Raw genomic sequence first — 22288 nt, forward strand, 5'->3', positions numbered from 1 at the left:
GTTGCGGACGAAATAGGATTACGGGTTGTACGGGGCTAAGTCGCAGCAAACGCTCCGACTGTTCTGATGCCTTGTTTTTTTTTTACATTCGCTCAAACGCTGTAGTTAACTTCAGGTCAAACAGGTCAGGTTCAGGTCAAACCTGAAATTTTCATTCAGGTTCAGGTCAGATTCAGGTTAAGCTATTTCAGGCTCAGGTCAAACCTGAAGTTTAAAAATTAAATTCAGGTCAAGATCAGGTTCGACCTGAACCTGACCTGAATATATCAGGTTTGTTCATTTCAGGTTCAGGTCAGGTCAAACCTGACCTGTTCCGAGCATTAGATGACGGTATTTTTTCGCACCTATTGTCGACACGAGGCGAAGCCGTGGTCGACAAGACGTCGTGTGCGAAAAAATACCGGCATACCTACCGTGGTAGATAAAACGTTTTTCGCAATTACGGGCCATAATCACCTTTCCAATGCAAAACATGTCCTACATTTTGTTCCAAAGTTCTTGTGTATACAGAAATTCATTTGAACGATCAAGAAGGCTGCATTATAATACACATTGCTATGTGATGTAAAGAGTCACGTTGAATGAAATCGAGTAGTCAATGCTTAGTATATACGCTTCAACAATACGTTCGGTATAATTCGCTCTTAATCTACGGCTCTCATGTCACCTTCGAATGTGAGTTCTTGTTTGCTCACTCGAATGTAAACACAGCAATATGGCCTCCGTTCCATGCATTTTCTTTTTCATCCGATGAACTGTCATAGTTCGATATATCATCCATTTTGCGACGCTGCTACACGTGATATAATACCGGTTACTCGTCATTCATTGATTTCGATTTGGACATCAAAGGAAGAACAACTGTTGAAAATGAAGAAAATGTTGAAAATTTTATCCAAGATGGGTTTCGTAAATGAATCAGATGTGTGTGACAGTGACAGTGAAATAAGTTGGTCAGGTGAAACCGTGACCACTAATAAAACGAAAAACTATTTTAAAGTGAATGTTAACAATTATGGCGACGAGTCAATTTTCATGATTGAAGATTTGAAGCAATTTTCAGATCTTCACACTAAAATATCGGAGCGTTATCCTGACCGAAATCAAGATGACCTTACCATCAAGTATTTGGGTAATTTTACACTTGAAATGCATCCAATCGAATCGAAATAATTTTTTTCTTATTTCGAATTTACAGATAAGAATTTCAATTTCGTACAGATCGAGGATGACGAAGACTTCGAAATTTTCTTGGAAAATCACAATGATCAGAAGATCTATGTGTCATGGTTAAACAAAAAATGTGTATTCATGGGTGGATTGATAAATTTGATCAACGTTCAAATGGATATGTGTTTATACGTCTCTTTAATGGCTTTACTCATCTTCATCCTGATCGCGGTCATTGCAATATCTTTTGTAGTATTTAGTGGAGAAACGGCTGAACCGGTATGTGAAACTCGAGTGGACCACTGGTCGGAACATAAAAAAATTATTCGAGAATTTTGCGAGGAACACCCTTCAACTGAAGAATGTCAGCACATAATCGTGGAGTTTCTCTCCTTTATGGCTTTAGATTCTTTAATAGAAGCAAATATATGAACAACATAGAAATCCAATAAAACGTGCCTGTTCACAGAGCGTGACGTCATTTTGTTGTTTCATTTCATTTATTCCTCATTTTGGTTTCTCCATTTCATCACGGGAGGTGTGCGTCACCTCTTCCAAAGTTTACAGCCTTGGAAGAAATCCCAAAATGTATGCATAAACAAGTGAAGTAAAAGATTCGTTATCAAACACTTAGCAACATTTTAAGCGAAAGAAGTATCAGAGTATACCCAAATGATTGCAAGAGGAACGAATAATAGGTATACTAAACCTCCTAAAGGATTTCTTCGCACTTCGGAAATTAGACGAAAAGACGCAAAAAAAACTTCACAAATTAAGTTTCATACTTCTACTTATTTCTATACGTTTAGCTGTTCATACAGAATGTTCATGGACTTGAAATAGTTGTTTGTTAACCTAGGAAAGAAGAGTTGAAAATTCCATTTTGTTTGTGGCCAAAACGTAGCGAGGCCTAAGAGTTACCAGAGAAAATGAAATTTCCAACTTTTCTTCGAGGTGAACACAACGTTTTTCACAAAAAAGGCTGAGGTGAGAAAATGACTATTGACTACAATGTTATCTGAACAAAAACTTTTACATGCTATATGCGTCGAAAACCGTACTTTTCATGTTTCAAGCACTACTTTCGACGCCCTCAGCATGTAAAATCCATTACATGACTCGGGATAAAAATGAAAAGTCTCGTTTTCGTGTGTTTATTGACCTCGGCTTCGCCTCGTAAAAACAAAATTCACACGAAAATTCTACTTTTCATCTTTTTATCTCTAGTCATGTAATATATATTACACACTTGTCACGAAGAAGTCGATGGCTTTACATCGCCGCCGTCCAAAAAGTCGGCTGGCGGCGGCTAAATATTTTTTTTTTAAAGAAACAAAATCAAATTTATTAAAAATATAAAAATCAAAAATCGAAAGAGAAAAAAAGAAAAAAGTTGAATGACGGCGGCTGAAAATCGGCGGCTCTCCAGTCTGGTGTGTACTCTATTTTATCACATTATCGAAAACGAGACAACAACATAGACCTGAAGTGTAATTTTTGAATTAAACTTCTAGTTAAGTAATTTTGACATCCGAACATCGGGCGTATGTGATAAAATATACACATGCTTTTGCTTTCCCTAGGAACAAGAAAAAAAATCTGAAAAATAATTACATTTTGCTTTAAATATTCTGTACTGAATGATCAGACCAGGCATATGCTCAAATTAGTTGCATTTAAAAAAAGTAAAATTTGGTGCAATTTGGGAACTTGAAAAATTCTCACGAAATAAGGCTCGGAACGGGTCGGGTTCGGTCAGACCGGAACCCGAACTTGATTTAACCCGAACCTGAAAAATTATTTCGGGTTCAACCCGAACTTGACCCGAACTTGAATTTTCGATTTCGGGTTTAACCCGAACCTGACCTGAACCCGAAATTGTTCAACCCGAATTTGACCTGAACCTGAATTTTCAATTTCGGGTTCGACCCGAACCTGAACTAAACCCGAAATTTTAAATTTAAATTCAAAAATTTCGGGTTACCCGAACCCGACCTGATTAAATTTAAAATTTCGGGTTCAGTTCAGGTTCGGGTCGAACCCGAAATTGAAAATTCAGGTTCAGGTCAAATTCGGGTTGAACAATTTCGGGTTCAGGTCAGGTTCGGGTTAAACCCGAAATCGAAAATTTAAGTTCGAGTCAAGTTCGGGCTGAACCCGAAATCATTTTTCAGGTTCAGGTCATGAATCCGGTTCAGGTCAAGCTTAACTAAAACAGGTCAACCCGAACCCGTTCCGAGCCTTAAGAAAATTCACCCCGCAAGCAAAAAATGGAGTACAAAATTTAATGTATGGCTTATTTGACAATGCCGGAATATAAGTGAATTTTTATGTCCTGTTTCACCTATCAAAAAAAAAACTCTACAGATTCGATACGTCTTGATGTTGTACAAAGAGCATATTTTTGACATAAGAATTTTTTAGTAAGATCGGGTGGAATTGGATTCATACCTGGAAAATGACGTTACTTTTGTACGAAAAATCTATAATATAAAACACAAACACGGTGCACTTCATCTCACCTTGGGTCACCTCGGTGCTCCATGCGTCACCTCGGTGCACCGTGCGTCGCCTCGGTGCACCACGCGTCACTTCGGTGCACCACGCATCACCTCTGTGCAACCATCCGACAGTGTTTTCCAGAATCGACCTCCGACGTATTAGCGGAGCAGGTCCCCGAGGGTGTTTTTCAAAAATGACCTGCTTAGAATCTGCCGGTAAAGCCTTCAGTTTTTCTAAATTGGCCTCTGTCTCATCAGAAAGTGTGGCCACCGAGGGGTGACGCACTTCTGGAATTTATGGATTAAATGGATTAAATGGTATTAAATGGATTAAATGGATTTAATGGATTAAATGGATTAAATGGATTTAATGGATTAAATGGATTTAATGGATTAAATGGATTTAATGGATTAAATGGAATAAAAATTGGATTAAATTAAGAGTTAAAAGATAATAATAGTAAATTTTGCTTGAAAATTAATAAAAAATTCATTCAAAACCGTTCTCACACGAAAAATCGTAAAGAAATGAATTTTTTCCCGCACGATATAACGTTCGGGAAAACCTGACTTTTCGTAACAAAAAATCATGCAAAAATATGTCGTATTTCAGTTGTCTGGTGCACGAAATTATTAAGCGCCCGCCCACATTTTAAGTCATTCCGTCCCGGAATTGCATAAAAATATAAAACTGCTATTTTTTGCTAAGAATTAAATTTTTAACAAAAAATAATTCACATTGCCCAGACTAATTAGAAGACAAATACCTCAACAGACAAATATCTACACATGCACATTAAATTTATTTCAATTACGAATGAGAGCAATCTCATAATGATGTTGATGGTATATAATGGAAGTAAAGAGGTATTGATCGCGTTTGTTTCGAATGCAATACATTGTAGATTTTTATTGTTATGAGATGGACCATGGATTTAAATTTGTTTTGTTTAGGGTTACCATTGATTCTCTTTTGATATGAATGATTCTATAAAGCCATCAAATGCTGCACAATCGTTTCTATAGCATAAAAATATTCTGAAGCATTGTTCGGTGCATTTTATGTGGCGCAATGTCCCATGGATGTCATAAATTTCATTTTGATGTTTATTTAATAATTCACAATATTAACGGATTGAAATAGCTGCTACAGTTAGAATTATGGTCACCCTACAAATGATACAAGGCATGTCTCATATTTTGGGATATCAGACCTTAGTTTTCTATATACTGTTCATGTAATGAACAAACTGTGGTGAATTATTTCAATCAATATAAATCATTGGCGATTTATGTTAGTGTTTTTTAAATATTTAAAAGTATAAAAATAATCTTAAAATTTAATCGAGATGTCCTCGGAGATGTCTCGTTCTCAATTCTGGGAAATAATTGAAACAAAATTTGGGTGTTCTGTACCTTCATATATGCAAAATATTTTAGCATTAAACGGTTATGATAATGCACTGAGTGTAAAAACTATTACGGCCGAAGATATTACGTTTTTCGAGAAATTTGCAAAGTCGGAGATGGCAAATCTCATTCCAAAGAATGCGAATATGAGCGACTTTTACGGCACATTTGCTAATTCAAAAAGCAATTTTTGCTTCTTACGTGGTCATGTCAAGCTATTGGAAGAAATCGTAAAGCTCATTAACAGCACTATTTCGTCGAAAGGTGCTGACGTCTTTCTCGTGAAGAAAGCAAAAATACATCAAAATACAGTTCCAATCCGCATTGATCTTCAAGGTATAGGCCATGGATAGAATAAGCTTTTTTTAGAAAGTCCTAAGTGTTCACTGTTTGTAGATAGACACCAGGACTTACAATTAGCGACATCCGTGGCGACCACAAGTAAATCCGTGGACACGGAAAAAAACTCTTCACTTATCGAAAGCTTAGTAGATGAGAATCTGATGGATGCAAATGTTTCTCCATTTTCCACCTGCTCTGAGAGCCAATCGGCTGCAACACAAGACGAACAACCAACGAACTCCGAAGAGAATTTAGAAAGAAAACGAATATTTTCTAATTTGATTTCGTGGTTAAAAAAGAAAGCCCGTGGAATTTACGAACGGGTAATATGAATGATCGATTTTTTGGCAGACATGTTGTCATTACCAATTACCACCAACTATATTTCAGTACTCGCATCGGTTAAGTGAACAGATGGTTGAATTCCGTACATCTTTCGAAACTAATGGCGAGGAGGCTTGTCATGAGGAGGAATTGAATGAAAAAGTCTGTTGCAGCGTGAAATGTCCTGTTTGTTTAGAATTGATAATGATCGCGAAGAAAGACAATTACTTTTTGCTATCAAATTTTCACAAACACGTTCGTACTCATGTGAAGGACGTAAATACGAAGAATGAGCCAAAAACCAAACGGAAATTAAGGAGCGGTAAAATAACCACCGACAAACGAAAGAAGGGCAATGTAACAAACAAGAAGAAAATTGACGTAAATTTGGATACATCGTCTGATTCAGATGAAAATTTGTCGAAGGACATGTACAACAATTTCGACAAAGGCAGTGATGATGAATTAGAAAGCTTCAGCGAAGATGATGGTAACGATTAGTGTGTGTTAACTATTTATGTTGTTGGGTTGCCGTTTTCCATAATAAAGTGCATTAATGACTGACATGAATTTCATGTTCTGCTCTCTTCATGTTTCGTTTTCCTTGTCGACTCAATATAGACGTTTTGCTTTTTCAGACCATGTTGATCTCGTCAACAAAGTGAATGATCAACCTATTTTGCGGTTGATGGTTTCATCTGCAGACAGAAATGCGAAAAGATGTAAACAGGGATATCGCCATGATAAGTTCATCACAAAGTTTGCTTGTTTCATTAAGATGCTGGCAGGGTTGCTAGCGTACGAAACGCTACACGCCAATTTGCCATTATCATTGCCGTCAGTGTCCACGGTCAATCGTTTCCTGAAGGACAAAGGACCGATGATTGTTCAAGGCGTCTTTCGAATAGACGAATTGGTCAAATATTTGAAGGATCGGAATCTACCACTTCGTGTTTCACTCTCCGAAGATGCAACAAGAATTACACCAAAGGTTGCATACGATTCAGTTACAAATCAATTGATTGGATTTGCTCTACCGTTGGATGATAATGGAATGCCTGTACCTATGTCTTTCGAGGCCAAACATGCTCAGCAGATTCAAAACCACTTTACGAATAATGCTAACCACATTTCGTCGAACATTATTGTGCAAATGGCCCAACCGCAATCTTTGAATGTTCCAGCATTCTGCGTAAATATGCACCTAACCGACAACAAATACACAGCGGAAAAAATTTTAAGTCGATGGAATTACACATTGAACTACTGTGCACAGCAGGGTTTAACGATCGACAACTTTGCAAGTGATGGTGATCCAAGAAGTTTGAAAGTCATGAAATTCAAAAGCAATCTCGGTATCAATGATAATTCTTTTCTTAGTTGCGAATGGTTTAGCTGCGGCAGTTCATACATCACGACTTACACTCAAGATGCTCATCACATTGGAACAAAGACCAGAAATCGACTGACTAAAGCCTCCAGGCTGACACCAATCGGATCGAAATTAATTTCAGTTTCACATTTAAACTATTTAATTGACAATGTTTCAAAAGATCGGCATCTCCTGACCCCACATACAGTCAACCCAAAAGATAGGCAGAACTTTCTCTCTGTTGAGAAAATCTGCTCCCCCAAAGTAATTGCGTGCCTCATCGACTACGTTCCAGATTCAGATGGAACAGCTATATTTTTAAAGGCGCTTAATTATTCCATTTACTCGTTTCTCGATACATCAATGACTCCAGCTGAAAGGGTGTATCAAATATGGTACGCCATTTTTTTTTACCGGGGATGGCGATCTTGGCTGTTACAAAGCAAACACTACACATTGAAAGAGAGTTTCATTAGCGCCAACTGTTACACTTGCATTGAACTCAACGGTCACACGCTAGTAAAACAAATTCTAAAGGCTCGAGATGACACAACTTATGAATTTATGCCATACAAACAAGGAAGTCAGCCTTGTGAAGCAATTTTCCGACAAGTTCGTTCCATGTCGTCCACTTTTTCCACGGTGGTAAATTGCTCTATGATTGATATCACTCGTCGAATGAGGAGAATCCAGCTTCAATCGGAGATTATGCATGATTGTGAAGGAATAATTAAATTTCCGAGACTGGAACAGAAGAAGATACAAGATGGCATCACACAATTGCTGCCGAGCAAACATGAAATAATTTCGTTGATAGAAAAATCGAAGTCGGATTTAATCACGGACATGTCACGCCTCGATATCGATACAAGTCAACTCAACTTCAAGTGCCAAGTTCAGCCAACTAATTTTCATTCCGAGTTTCACTACGAAGACATCGATGCAACGGATGAAGATGACGATTTCGACGAAGACAACGAATTTGAATCGAACGATGAAGAGGTCGACGATGAAGAAGCGATTGAACTGGAAGAATTGGAAAAAGACCTTCGCGAAATAGCTGGCTTAACAGGCGAACTAATGATGCGGGATTATTCGACAGCCAACATAAAAGTAGACGAAAACAGCCCTTACGCAGTTGTGGTGGATTCGACCGGAGTAGAAAAAGTTGTCAGAAAATCCTCTATTTGCTGGCTTCTCTCAAAAGACAAGTACAAATTAAGTAACGATCGACTTCAAAGAGTTATGGAGAAGGATTATCAGAACTGCGGTAAGTCGAAAATTCTGTCGCCCTGATTAATGATGTGAAATGTAAAATCAAAACGTTTGCAATTAAGTTGAGGCCATTTTATTCGATCATTATTTATTATGCGACATTGTGCAGGCAGGGAAGAATAATTGTTTGTTTTCTTTTCTCGAACCAACAGGAGCAGTAAATCGAAGTCATATATTGGATTTAGCTCAAAATAATGAAATTGGTATTGGAGAATGGTGTGTTTTCAATGTAGACTCCCAACTATTGGCTGGCATGGTATTGAGCTTTTGTTATATTGGTGGTAAGACACTAAAAGCAAGGCAGTATACAAAGCCGGTTGCACAATTAACCAGTGCAGTGTCTGCATCTATTGGTGTCCTGGGGATATGGTATTCGTGGGATACAAACGGTTACTTAACCCGAAAATCGACGTCTCATTCTTTTATTAAAATTGAAAATTATCGACAAACGATACCGAAGCCTACGTATTGCAAAAAAATGTTACAAATAGATCGTGAAATTGTACTCAAATTGAACGACCTTAAGTGAATTTAAGTGAAATATTAATAAACATAAGTCCTCCCTGATGTGTATGAAGCGTTTTAATGTTTATCGCATCGTATTACTGGAAAGGTCTGAAAACGAGATAACGACTCGGTAATAGATGTATCACTAGACTCTTTGACATGACTTCACTTATTTATAGTCTGAAACACGGTGATATATATGGTAACTGGTCGAGGTTTAATTACGATGCTAAATCCTTAAGAAAATGTAATGGTTGACAATAAATGCTAACGTAAAAGACTTTGATATTGTACGGAATAAATGGATTAAATGGATTAAATGGATTAAATGGATTAAATGGATTAAATGGATTTAATGGATTTAATGGATTAAATGGATTAAATGGATTAAATGGATTAAATGGATTTAATGGATTAAATTGGGATTTAATGAAGTGAGTCACCCCTCGGTGGCCACCGTATGTGTTTTTCAAAAGCCGTCCAACAACACATACGGTGGCCACACTTGCTGATGAGACAGAGACCCCGAACCCCATACTTTGCAACATTCTTATTGCCGGAAATTTTGATTAGGATCGTGAGAAATTTTGAATTCGCACATGGGACAATTCCTATGTGCTATGTTTCTTAGGTAAGTCTCTGCGTATCGCCATATGACCATTTTAAATGTGCTACTTCTTTTGTTTAATATTACTAGAGTTTGATGTCGAATCTTTTGTCAGCTATATATTTTGCTATACAAGACGATACTGTTCAGAGCATATCGCTTATTTTTGTCATCATTGTCGATAACAGATTAACATCATTCCGAAAACAAATTTTGGATAAAATTTTCATAATTTTCGTCATCTTCAACATTTGCTCGTATGGAGGAGGCCAAGAATGTAAATGATGTTGTCAGTGTATCACGTGAGTCAGTGTCGCAAAATGGAAGATAAAACGACGATTACCATCTGTCACCGAACTATGACAGTTGACAGTTCAATGCGAAACGAAAACACATGCAACAGCGGCCATATCACTGTGTTTACATTGGAACAAGGTTGTAGTAGAAAAGTAGCTCAATTAGGTTCTCGCATATGAATTTATTTCAATTCCATACACAAATAGCAACTAAAAATTATTCTACACTATGCCAAAAAAATGTGTTGTTTTTTTATAAAGTTGATTTAAATAACAAAATTTGAAGGCTCAAATTCTAAAATATAAAGGAGATTTGGTTCGCCTCTCTGAGAAAGATCCCGATACTTTTACATGTGAATTGTAACAGCTTCTAGTGAATAATTAAGATGGCGCGCTGGTCGCATGTTGACGATCTTTGGTAATTCGTTAATTTTACCAATACTTTTTACAACTAAAGGATAAATAAGCAAAATTTTGATGTATGATAGAATATAAAAACGCTTACAATAATATTCCACATCAAAATAAAATATAAATTTTAGAGAGAAGCTAATATAGTTAATACAGGCGCTATGGAACAAGGCGCGGGAACGAGTAGGTCGACAGCATGTTATTGCTGGAATTGATGGTAAATGGGTCACTGATGAAATATAGTTTGGGTGATAGGCTTGATTTTTGGTCATTCTCGGGTTATGGGCATCCTAACCTCAAAAATTGTGGTTTTTCACATATTTGACATCACAGAGCGGAAAGTACTAAAAATTAAATTATAGTTTCTTCGGAAATTCGTCAGAGTAATGAATTCTGCACAAAAGTCTCCATACAAGTTAATTCGCAGAAAATACAGTGTACGATGCCCCGAAATTGTAAAAAATCGGTTTTTTCTCATTTTTACGCAGATTTTAGCATTTATACCTCAGATATCAATGAAAACATAGCTAACGCCGACACGTACGAAACACCTATTCGTATCAAAAGCCTTTAATGTGAAACTCTTCATTTCTCTTACTTCATTTTCTTCTCTGCTGAAAAACTATTCTTCCTTTTAAATCACTTACATTATCCACTCTTTGCCTTGTTATCATATACAATTAAATTGCCGGAGGCAATATAGACAGCCCCGTACGAAGTCAAATTTCATAAATTCCTATTTAAACAGCTATATACCGCTATATTTACCTATATTTCACTGTAAATAAACATTTCACAGAGGAATATGCTATTATATAGCTCTATATGCCTGTATATAGCTCAATATAGCTGTATATAGGTATATATAGATGTCCATATACCCCTCACACTTAACACATTATTTCCATGTTAACAGAAACTCTCTAAGCATCATTTTTCCCACTTTATATCACTTTTAATAAAATCCAATATGGCCGCCGGCAGCCATTTTGTTAGGAGACCGGAAATAGTACCGACGCTTTACATTCGTTAATACCTTTCAAACAAAAAAAAAATTCATGAAATTCGGTCAAAATTTACTCGAGATATTGACAAAATACTCCACGTTCACTGTACGGCCGAGTAGCCAGATGAGAGCTCACTCCAAGAGACCTAGCTCACGCTCCGGAGAACATAATTTCATAAACTTTTTTTTCCCTGATTGGTACGGTCAATACCTATCTAATAAAGCTAAAACGAACGAAATATGTTCAAATTTGGCCGACCTACAAGCAAAAACTGCTTGCCGCCCTGTGCCTGTTTCACACCAAGGGTCTAACTCACAAGTCGGTCATCCGATTTCCATAAACTTTTTTTTTGTCGATCGGTATTGTAAATACCTTTTATTTGACGTATCACTTACAAGTTTAATGTTTAAATGTCCGGAGATATCTTCGAAAAACCGTAAAGCACTTATTGGGCCACAGCTCGGGAGGGGTCGATCCAAAATCACTCATCTTCGAACTTAGCCTGTCTTTTGACATTACCAAACGGGGAAAAAAAGAATTTTCAAAATCGGATGCGTTTTACTCAAGTTATCGTGCAGACAGACAGACGGACGGACGCACGGACGGACGGACGGACAGACGGACATTTTTCTTCTTGCTGATTTGGCATCTCTGGACAACCACAATAGGTTTCCCCTTACTCAGGGAGTCCAATTCAACGTGTTACAAACGTATGCGTAAACCTATAAGACCCCAGTACTTCGTACGGGTCTAAAAATATTGTTTCTTCGACTGTTCGTTAGATAATTTCGGACAGAAGTGCCCTCAAAAGTCACACTGTAGAAAATACAGGGTGGTCAATAAAAAAATTTAAAGATGAAGAAATCAAGTTTTTTTTGAAGAATTTTACGTGGATATCAGAATTTTTTGTGCAACATCGTCGGAAAATCTTTAGGACGGATGGACTTCACGAAACGTCCTACCATTTCTGGCTATTCGTGGACATTGGTTGGACGATGACTGGAACTACAACTCGATGTTGTTAGACTTCCTGTACATTCATGGAAAACATAGTGGCTGGAAACACAGTTGCATCTTCCGAGACTGTTTGAAACGGCTGAGTATTCCAATAACCAAAATACTAGGAGTTACGGGCGACAATGCAAGCAACAATGATACGTTTTTTGATTGGTTGGAGGAACACGGACTGTCAAGCGTCGAAAATCAACTACGCTGCCTTTGCCACATATTCAATTTGGCTGTTCAGGATTTATTGAGGTTATTAAAACTACCTCCACCAGACGATGATGAAGTTGATGCGGAGGATCACGAGTTTGAGAACGAGGTAACGAAGTTAACGCTACAATAGCCATTTTGTGAATATCCCATATCTTCTCTGCTTTTTCGTAGCTACTGGAGGATATTGATATGAACGAAACGGTTTCGACGAAGAAGCGGAAATCGATGCACCCATTGATGACACCATCATCATCGATAAGCTACGAAATATCGTCAAAAAGATTCGAAAGTCGGTAAAGTTACGACGAAAGTTGAAGAAGTGCTGTATCATTTACGCAATCGAATACCGAGTTCCAATTATCGATGTGAAGACTCGTTAGAATTCGACATATTATATGGTTATACGGGCAAAAGAGTTGAAAGTTGCCCTACGCGCCTTGTACTTGCACGAAAAATCGTTCACTACATTGCAACTTTCGGACGAAGAGTGGTCATATTTAGACCTGGTCGAGGAATTGCTCCAAAAATTTGAACGAGCAATGAAGTTTATGAGCATGGAGAGACATGCTACGATACCCTCGTACATACCAACCCTTAATTGGATAATCGAATCGGTTACTGATTTTGCTAAACGACAAACGGTAGCGTTACATTACGCTGCCCTGGATGCTCTATCGAAGTTGAAAAAGTATGAAACGAAAGTCGATAAGTCCATTATTCCTTTCGTTGCTACGGTGCTACATCCCTCGTTGAAGCTTAATTATTTTAAGGAAAGTGGATACCATGCAGCAGACATTCGAGAAATTAAAAAAGCCGTGTCTGATTACTTCACGAACAATTATGAAAATCACGAGGACAATGATGAGGAAGCACAATCTTCCGGTGACGAGCTTCATGCTCATATGTTTAAGCGCTCTCGCATAGAAAGAACATCTTCTGAGCTCATGAAATATTTGGCCTACCGTTAGCTAACCGAAAAACGCGGCCGTTGGAGTACTGGAAATGACAGGTCCAACAATTTCCTCGTCTAAGTATGATGGTCCGATATATTTTACGGGCCCAAGCGGCATCTACGTGTGTTGAGAGAAATTTTTCAAAAGGTAGTAAACTTGATACACCAAACAGATGCGCTTTGTTGAAGTCAACCATCCGCGCCTGTATGTCACTGAAGTCGTGGTATTTACTCTAACCAAAAACATATTATTGACTACATTTTCCACGTTTTTTTTTTATCTCACTGACTTTGAAGATTAACCGAACCAAAATTGTACGGAATAAAGAACTGATTCGAAAATTCTCCTGTTTTTAGCCCCGTACGAAGTACTGGGGGCTTATAAGATTAATATGCCGTTTGTAACACGTCGAATTGGAAGCAGACAGTAAGGGCAAAGCATTTGGTTATGTTCATAGATGACGAATCCGCAATAAAACAAGGCATCAGAACAGTCGGAGCGTTTGCTGCGACTTAGCCCCGTACGACCCGTAATCCTATTTCGTCCGTAACCATAATACGTCCGTAGCCATAATACGCCCGGAACCCTAATACGACCCTCTAATGCGTGTGTTACCAAAATGCAAGTCAAGTTGGGCATGGTCAAATTTACTGAAAGTGTTCATTTTTAAAATTGCGCATAGCGCAATTACGAAAGCCCGTACGAAGTACCTCTCAAATAAAACTAACAATTTACGATATTTTTTTTAGAAACCCAACATTTTTTGACAACTTTCTATTAGGTATTCAATTATCTCTCAAATGAAACAAAAACTAGCAAAATCGGATGAGATTTACTCGATTTATGTGCAAAGAACACTTAGGGCCGAGTAGCGGCCTTAGTCCAAGGGCCCAAATTTGAAACTTTTTTCTCCACGTTCTTTTCGGTATTCAATTACCTTCCATAAAAAACTAAATCTAGCAAAATCGGATGAGATTTACTCGATTTGTGTGCAAAAAACACTTAGGGCTGAGTGGCGGCCTTAGTCCAAGGGCCCAAATTTGAAACTTTTTTTGCCACGTTATTTTCGATATTCAATTCCCTTCCATAAAAAACTAAATCTGGCAAAATCGGATGAGATTTGCTCGATTTATGTGCAAAAAACACTTAGGGCCGAGTAACGACCTTTGAGCCCTCCCAACAAGCCCGCGTTGCATCTTACCCAAAAACAATGTTCAACAACTTTGTTCTACTCGTCAATACATTGTCCGTCCGTCCGTGACCCCTCTAGCTTGAGTAAATCACAATCTGTTTTCAAAATTCTTTTTTTCCCCGATTGGTATCGACAAAAGTAAGGTCAAGTTCGAAAATGGGCATGGTAGGGTCGGCCCCTCCAGAGCTAGGGCCCTATAGGTGTTTTTCAGTCTTTCGACGATATCTACCGAAATACGCACGCAATAGCTGCTTGTGATATATCAAATGAAAGGTATTGACGAGTAGAACCAAGTTGCTGAACATTGTTTTTAGGTAAGATGCAACGTGGGCTTGTTGGGAGGGCTCAAAGGTCGTTACTCGGCCCTAAGTGTTTTTTGCACATAAATCGAGTAAATCTCATCCGATTTTGCTAGTTTTTGTTTCATTTGAGAGATAATAGAATGCCGAATAGAAATGATGGCGAAAAACGTTTCAAATTTGGGCCCTTGGACTAAGGCCGCTACTCGGCCCTAAGTGTTTTTTGCACATAAATCGAGTAAATCTCATCCGATTTTGCTAGTTTTTGTTTCATTTGAGAGATAATTGAATGCCGAATAGAAATGATGGCGAAAAAAGTTTCAAATTTGGGCCCTTGGACTAAGGCCGCTACTCGGCCCTAAGTGTTTTTTGCACATAAATCGAGTAAATCTCATCCGATTTTGCTAGTTTTTGTTTCATTTGAGAGATAATTGAATGCCGAATAGAAATGATGGCGAAAAAAGTTTCAAATTTGGGCCCTTGGACTAAGGCCGCTACTCGGCCCTAAGTGTTTTTTGCACATAAATCGAGTAAATCTCATCCGATTTTGCTAGTTTTTGTTTCATTTGAGAGATAATTGAATGCCGAATAGAAATGATGGCGAAAAACGTTTCAAATTTGGGCCCTTGGACTAAGGCCGCTACTCGGCCCCAAGTGTTTTTTGCACATAAATCGAGTAAATCTCATCCGATTTTGCTAGATTTAGTTTTTTATGGAAGGTAATTGAATACCGAAAAGAACGTGGCGAAAAAAGTTTCAAATTTGGGCCCTTGGACTAAAGCGGCCGAGTAGCAAGTGCTTTTTGCACATAAATCGAGTAAATCTCAACCGATTTTGCTAGTTTTTGTTTCATTTGAGAGGTAATTGAATACCCAATGGAAAGTTGGCAAAAAATTTTGGGTTTCTAAAATAATGTCGTAAATTGTTGGTTTTATTTGAAAGGTACTTCGTACGGGCTTTCGTAATTGCGCTATGCGCAATTTTAAAAATGAACAGTTTCTGTGGCGAATGGGTCTTTTGGGAATGTCTAGTTTCTGTCAGCTTCAATAATTTCAAGACGAAGTTTCGTTCAAAATTATATATTCATTGATGAGTCATGTAGGAGGAGGCTACAAAATCTTAATTCAAATTACATTAGAATCATCATAACCTCACAAATAGTCACAAACTTACTTCTAGTATTCTCCCTTAAAACCGATAACACATTCGGTTAACCCTTCGCGTATATATTCTCGGAATCCTTTAAGAAAGAGAAAGTTACGTTAATCAACGGATTTACGTGGCTCAATTGGACAGGATGTCCTTGACAAAAACACGTTTTGAAATACAAAGTGTAAATTCAAATTCAAATGATTTCTTACTTGTTCATAATCGATTATAAGTCTTCAAAATTGATACGATTAAATTATTTCGCAAAATTCTCGTCTAAAGACTGTAAAAAAAAACGGATAAAATTAAAACTTGAAACGGAGCACACGGTCAAAACAAACGACTTACGAAAACTAATACAAAGTCAACATTGAAATCGCGAATCTCTTGGCGTAAACGCGATCACATTAGTTTCCCTAATTTAATTGCTTTTTTGAGCGTATATTGACACGGATGTTTAGGATAAAATCGAATTTTAATTAACAACGGCAACAAACGTGTCTCTTCACCATCTTTGATATAAAGCTTTTTGTTCGTCTGACTGATAGAAGTTAAACATTTTTCCGCAACAAGCGTGACGGCATGATAGGACCAGTGTTGCCGTTCATCACACTCCCCTCCGTGCGTCTGTCCTTATAAGGAACAGAAGAACTCTCTTTGGGATGAACGTCCAATTTCGCAAGAGAGGTAGCCGGTCTCCAGTAGACACTCTTCTTCAACTTCGATCCTTCGTTGCTAAATCGTTCAATCTTCGCTCGTCGAACCTGATTGTTGCTTCCAACAGATGTTTCAATCACCCGGCACATCGGATATTGACCACGGATGTTCGTTCCATCAACAAGCAGAACAATGTCTCCCACCTGTATAGGCTGCACTGGTTCGTGCCATTTCGTTCGGCGAGTCAAGTCAGGCAAAAATTCTTTGATAAATTTGGACCAGAAGACATCTGTTAAACGTTGATTTTCCATCCACTTTGAACGTAATATCGGTCCGTCGGATTCAACGTCTATGAAAGGCTTAAGTCCGTTCGAGGATCCCAAAATGAAATGGTTGGGTGTCAGGATCTCGTCATTTTCATCTTCAATCGGTATATACGTGAGCGGTCTCGAGTTAATGATGTTACATACCTCGAGCAATAAATTTCGCAGCATGTCTTCGGTAGGATGTCTTGTCGGTAGGATATCGTATAAGCAATTCTTGACTGATTGGATCATCCTTTCCCATGCTCCTCCCATGTGAGGACTGGCCGGTGGATTGAAATTCCACTTCGTATAGCATGACGTAAATTCCGATGCCATCAAGTTAACATCGAGCTCGGACACGAGTTTCTGTAACGTGTTGTCCATTCCTTTTAGATTCGTTCCTGGATCACTGTAGATCTCGCGTGGGCATCCTCTCCAGTAGATGAAATTTCGAATGCACATAATGCACGATTCCGTATCGAGCTTGTATGCGATTTCCACATGAACGGCACGCACAGTCAAACAAGTGATCATAACGCCCCAACGTTTTTCAGTTCGTCGACCAATGACCACGTACATTGGACCAAAATAGTCGATCCCCACATTGGTAAAAGCTCGAAACCCAATTGATAATCGTGCCGACGGTAGGTCCGCCATTTGAGGTGGCTGTGGCTGCGCTCGTTTATTTTTGCATCGTTGACATTCATTGCGTACCGAGTTCAACACCACACGCAGTTGAGGCACGTAATATTTCTGACGAATTTCGTTGTAAACTGTACGATGATTGCGATGGTGATACTGCTTGTGTACGTGTGCAATGAGTAGACGAGTGATTTGATTATTCCGTGGCAATATAATCGGTCGCTTAGTACATAAATCGACGTCATTTGCTGAATCGATTCGTCCATGTAGTCTGATGAGCCCATTATCATCCAAGTATGGAGTACATTTGTATAGCGGACTCGATGGTTGAACATATTGTTGTTGGTCGTTCGGAAGGTTTCGATTACGCATCAAAATTACCATTTCTTCGGTAAAATCTTGAAATTGTGCTTGTCGAAACAGAAGGATTTCGGCCGTGACCAATTCGTCTCTCGTTAATGGACCGTGTGGCACATTTTCTTTTCTCACTTTTGCTCGAAGAATTAATACGTACCTTCTTGCATATGCCACTGCCCGATGCATCTTATTCCAAGTCGAAATATTCTTCGTTTCTATTAAGACCGGAATGATCAAATTCGCATGTGCACAATGTATCTTCATCTCCTCCAATGTATCTGGATGTACTTGTATCTCGTCAGGCCACTCGTTTCTCGGTAACTTTAGAAACTCTGGACCAGAGAACCAACGACTTGAATTTTGGAAACTGGGAGGCTTCGACCATTTTGTAGCGTCGTCGGCAACATTCTGTTTTGTCGGCACCCATCTCCATTCTTGTAAGTTGGTGGTTTCCAGGATTTCACCCACTCGATACGCCACAAACTGATGATATCGTCGGCTGTCGGAAAGTAACCAGCTCAGCAGGGTACGTGAATCCGTCCAAATTTGTCGACGATCAATTTTCAGCGTTAGAGCGTTTTCGATACTTGAAAGCAATCTCGTTCCCAAGAGTCCAGCTTGTAGCTCCAGCCTTGGAGTCGACATATATTTTAGCGGCGATACTCTGGCCTTCGCTCCAATCAATACACAGTCGATGTCACCTTCATCATTTTCAATTCTCAAATAACTAACGGCTGAGAATGCTTTCTCACTGGCATCGACGAATGTGTGTAGCTCTATCGATTTGGGTGTTACAGGTGATAACTTCGTTGAATATAGTCTCGGTATTTCGACTTTCTCCACATTCGGTAAGTGTTCGAACCACTGGTTCCAAGCGGATTTTATTTCTTCCGATTTAATTTCATCATCCCAGCCTAATTTGCTTCGCCAAATGTCTTGTATGACGATTTTCAAATGAATGAGGTAGTGGGATAGAAGCCCCAATGGGTCGAATATGGTCATCAGTATTCTGAGCATTTCTCGTTTAGTAGGAACTCGTTGGCCCGATACAATCGCTGAATCAATCTTTGTAAACTTCAGCGAATACGTGAAGGAATCGTTCTCCGTGTTCCACCACATCCCAAGTACTCGTTCGGTACCAAACGACATGTCCATAGACTTGTTTGAATCAGAATCCTTGACTTTATCGTTGAATTCAGCCTTTACGGCAGCTGAATTGGATAAAAACTTCCGTATCTCGAACCCTCCATGTGAATGGATCTTTTTGACATCTCTTATGAGTTGGATCATTTCGGTGTCGCTATGTTGACAGTCTAACATATCATCCACGTAATGGTTGTGAATGATTGATTCAACCGCTCGTGGCATTTTGTCTTTAAATCCAGATGCGTTGTGATTTTTCACGAATTGCGCTGAGGTTGGTGAACAGTTAGCACCAAATGTCATTACTTGTAGAATGTACTGATCTGGTTTCTTGTTTATATCGCCGTTTCGCCATAAAAATCTCTGACAATGGACATCCTCGCCCCGAATTTTTATCTGCGGAAACATTTCGGTGATATCACCAGCGCCTGCAACACATTTTTCTCGAAATCGTCGTAGAATATCGATCAGTGATGCCATTTGATCTGGACCTTTGAGTAGCAGCGAATTGAGCGACACGCCATTGACTTTGGCTGCTCCGTCGAATACGACTCTGACCTTGTCTGGCTTTGATTGATGATTATAAACGTGTCCCGAATTTGAATCTCTAGCGTTGCTGCTGGCATCTTTGTTTCTGTTATTGTAATCCTTTTGATTTGAATTCTTCTTCGGTTTACTGTCATCGTTTTCTATGGTAGGTTCCGTTACCGTACTAATAACCTTCGCTAGCTCGAACAGGAAATCTCCCAACGTTGATAAAGTGACGTTGACTGTGGTGGTTTTATATCTTGCCCAGTCAACCTTGAAATTTGTCGGTAATTTGTTCACCAATTCTTGTATTAGGGCCGGATTGGAAAGATGATACGTCAATTTAGCTTGTTCCAATGTGGCGCAGACATTCTTGACCGCTAACGCGAAGTCAACCATGGTATTCAATTGATCTGCTTTGGGTGGTGGCTTTTGGCGAATTTTCTTGATCAGTGCATCAACAATTAATTCGGGCCGTCCATAGAGCATTTTTAGTGTTGAAATGATCTCCGGAACTGATTCCGCTGTGAGAAGTCGACTGCGTACTGCGTCCAAAGCATTTCCTTTTAGGCACTTTTGGAGTCTATCGAGGTTCTCAGACTCCGAAAACCCGCAGAGTTTGGTACTGTTTTCGAAGCGGCTTAAAAACATTGGCCACTGTTCCGGTTGTCCACTGAAGACCGGTAAATCTTTTGATACGACATGACGTGACGCTATCTGTGCGCTGGTAAGTGTTTGACTTGTCTGTGTTGTTGCTTGAGGTATTGCTGGGGATGCTGTATTAATCGGCGTATCCGGTGCATTATTTGACGTATTTACGTGTGATGAAACCGATTGCGTTATTGGAATTGTTTCATGTTGATCACTGCGAATGTCTTCTGGTGGTTTACATTTCGGACACAGCCAGAAGATTTCATTGTCTATCGATGTCAGCATGAGACGGGGAAATTCGCACTTATTATCGCATAGGTCACACGTTCTCATCTTTGGCGGAGTATTTGTTGTCTTACAAGTATCACACGATTGTAGATCTTGATCTTGTTTTCCGTGAGGCAACACATTAGATGATTGTCGTACCGAGCGTTCACACGATGAGTTTCGTTGACATCCCATGGTATGAGTTTGTTTTGTATCGCCTTTCTTGTTTTCATCATTTTGTTGCAGTTTGCATTTTGTACACATCCAGACGGATTCATTGTTTACCGTCGCTAGGACCATACAATAATAATGATTTATGGTTTGACAGCCATGACACTTCCTGAATCGGTCTTGTTCGTGGGTGTGTAGACAGATGGCGCAACGTCGATTTTCAAAATCTGGCGGCACGGGAACAAATCTCTGGGTTGTCGTGCTTGGTTTTAATTTTCGTGTTTGGGACGGTTGACGATCTTGTTGTTTGCAGTCAGGACATACATATCGTGTATCTTCGTCTATCATAATGATATCCATGCAAGCGTAGTGGCACTGTTTGAAACATAACAGACAAGCTTCAAAGTTTTCTTCTTCGCCTACCATTTGACAGACGTTGCAGGATAGCAAATTATCGATACTGTGTATCCGTGGTTGATCATGATTCTTCGTTGGCGTCGGGTATTTCGTTACCATTTGCGAGACGTTATCCCAGCGAAGACCTTCCAATCGTTCCAGAAATTCGTGTTGATCCCATACGTTCGGTTTGTTGGTTACCGGAACGTTTATCATGGATTTAACAGATTGCTGTTTTTTGACCCAGTCTCTGGTATTGCTCATACTTCGGATTTCATCGTCGTTAGTCATTGCTTTTTCACGACGGTGTTCCTTTGGCATCAAAATAGAATACTTTTTTCGCAGGTATTCATTGTCACGCATGCTCGATAATATCCTCTCCTCTTCAGCCAACTTTAACTCCATTTCTTGTCGCTTACTCGTTGTACGGATAATCGGATCTGCTCTAGACACATTGATGACATTATCGTTCTGTCGATTTTGTTGCTGTTCGACGGATCGATTTTTGGAATGATTTTGTGGTGACAGCAGGTTACGTGATGCTCGATAGTACGGATGACTAGTATCGTACGTCAAGTCATAATCGTTGTCTTTGTCACCGCAGTTATCCACTCGAGATTTTGCCGGTGAATTATTTCTTGAATGTGGCGTCGCAACGTCTTCTTGTACTGATTGTTGAGATGACGGCGGTTCGGGTGGATTTGGTGTTTTGCACTTATCACAGATCCATTCGTCTTTCCTCTTAATGGATTTGATTCCAACGCACGCAAAGTGGTGCCACTTGTCGCATTTATCGCAGGCGACGACTGGTTTGTTCTGGGTACCGTTACATATTTCACATTTGTAGATCGCCTTCTTCTTTCGCCCTTTGTTGTGTTTTTCGTTGGTCATGGTAACGCTGGTATTGTTGAGTTACTAATCGTGTCGTACGCAGAATTTCGATGTTCTGCACCTGGTAATGATGTCTGATCAATCGGCGTACTAATTAGTGCGTTTGGACCTCGGGAAATGTTGCAACAGTAGCTTCCGGTATCTAACGGTTGTAACGGTGGTTTACGCCAGGTGACGGCGTTTGATTGAAATATTTGTGTTGCACGTCTGGTGATGACGTCAGCAACAACTGATATTGTGGTTGTGA

At 39.2% G+C, this 22288-nt stretch overlaps 1 protein-coding gene across 1 annotated transcript; it reads left to right on the top strand.

Moving 5' to 3' along the window:
* The first annotated feature begins 658 nt into the window (after positions 1–658).
* On the top strand, positions 659–1651 carry LOC119075346. Its single transcript, XM_037181776.1, has 2 exons — positions 659–1132; positions 1199–1651. Exons 1-2 carry the CDS (start codon positions 730–732, stop codon positions 1600–1602), a joined length of 807 nt encoding a protein of 268 aa, XP_037037671.1. The 5' UTR covers positions 659–729; the 3' UTR covers positions 1603–1651.
* Positions 1652–22288: the final 20637 nt, after the last annotated feature.

This window comes from Bradysia coprophila, unplaced genomic scaffold, assembly GCF_014529535.1.
Source record: "Bradysia coprophila strain Holo2 unplaced genomic scaffold, BU_Bcop_v1 contig_200, whole genome shotgun sequence".
NCBI lineage: Eukaryota > Metazoa > Arthropoda > Insecta > Diptera > Sciaridae > Bradysia > Bradysia coprophila.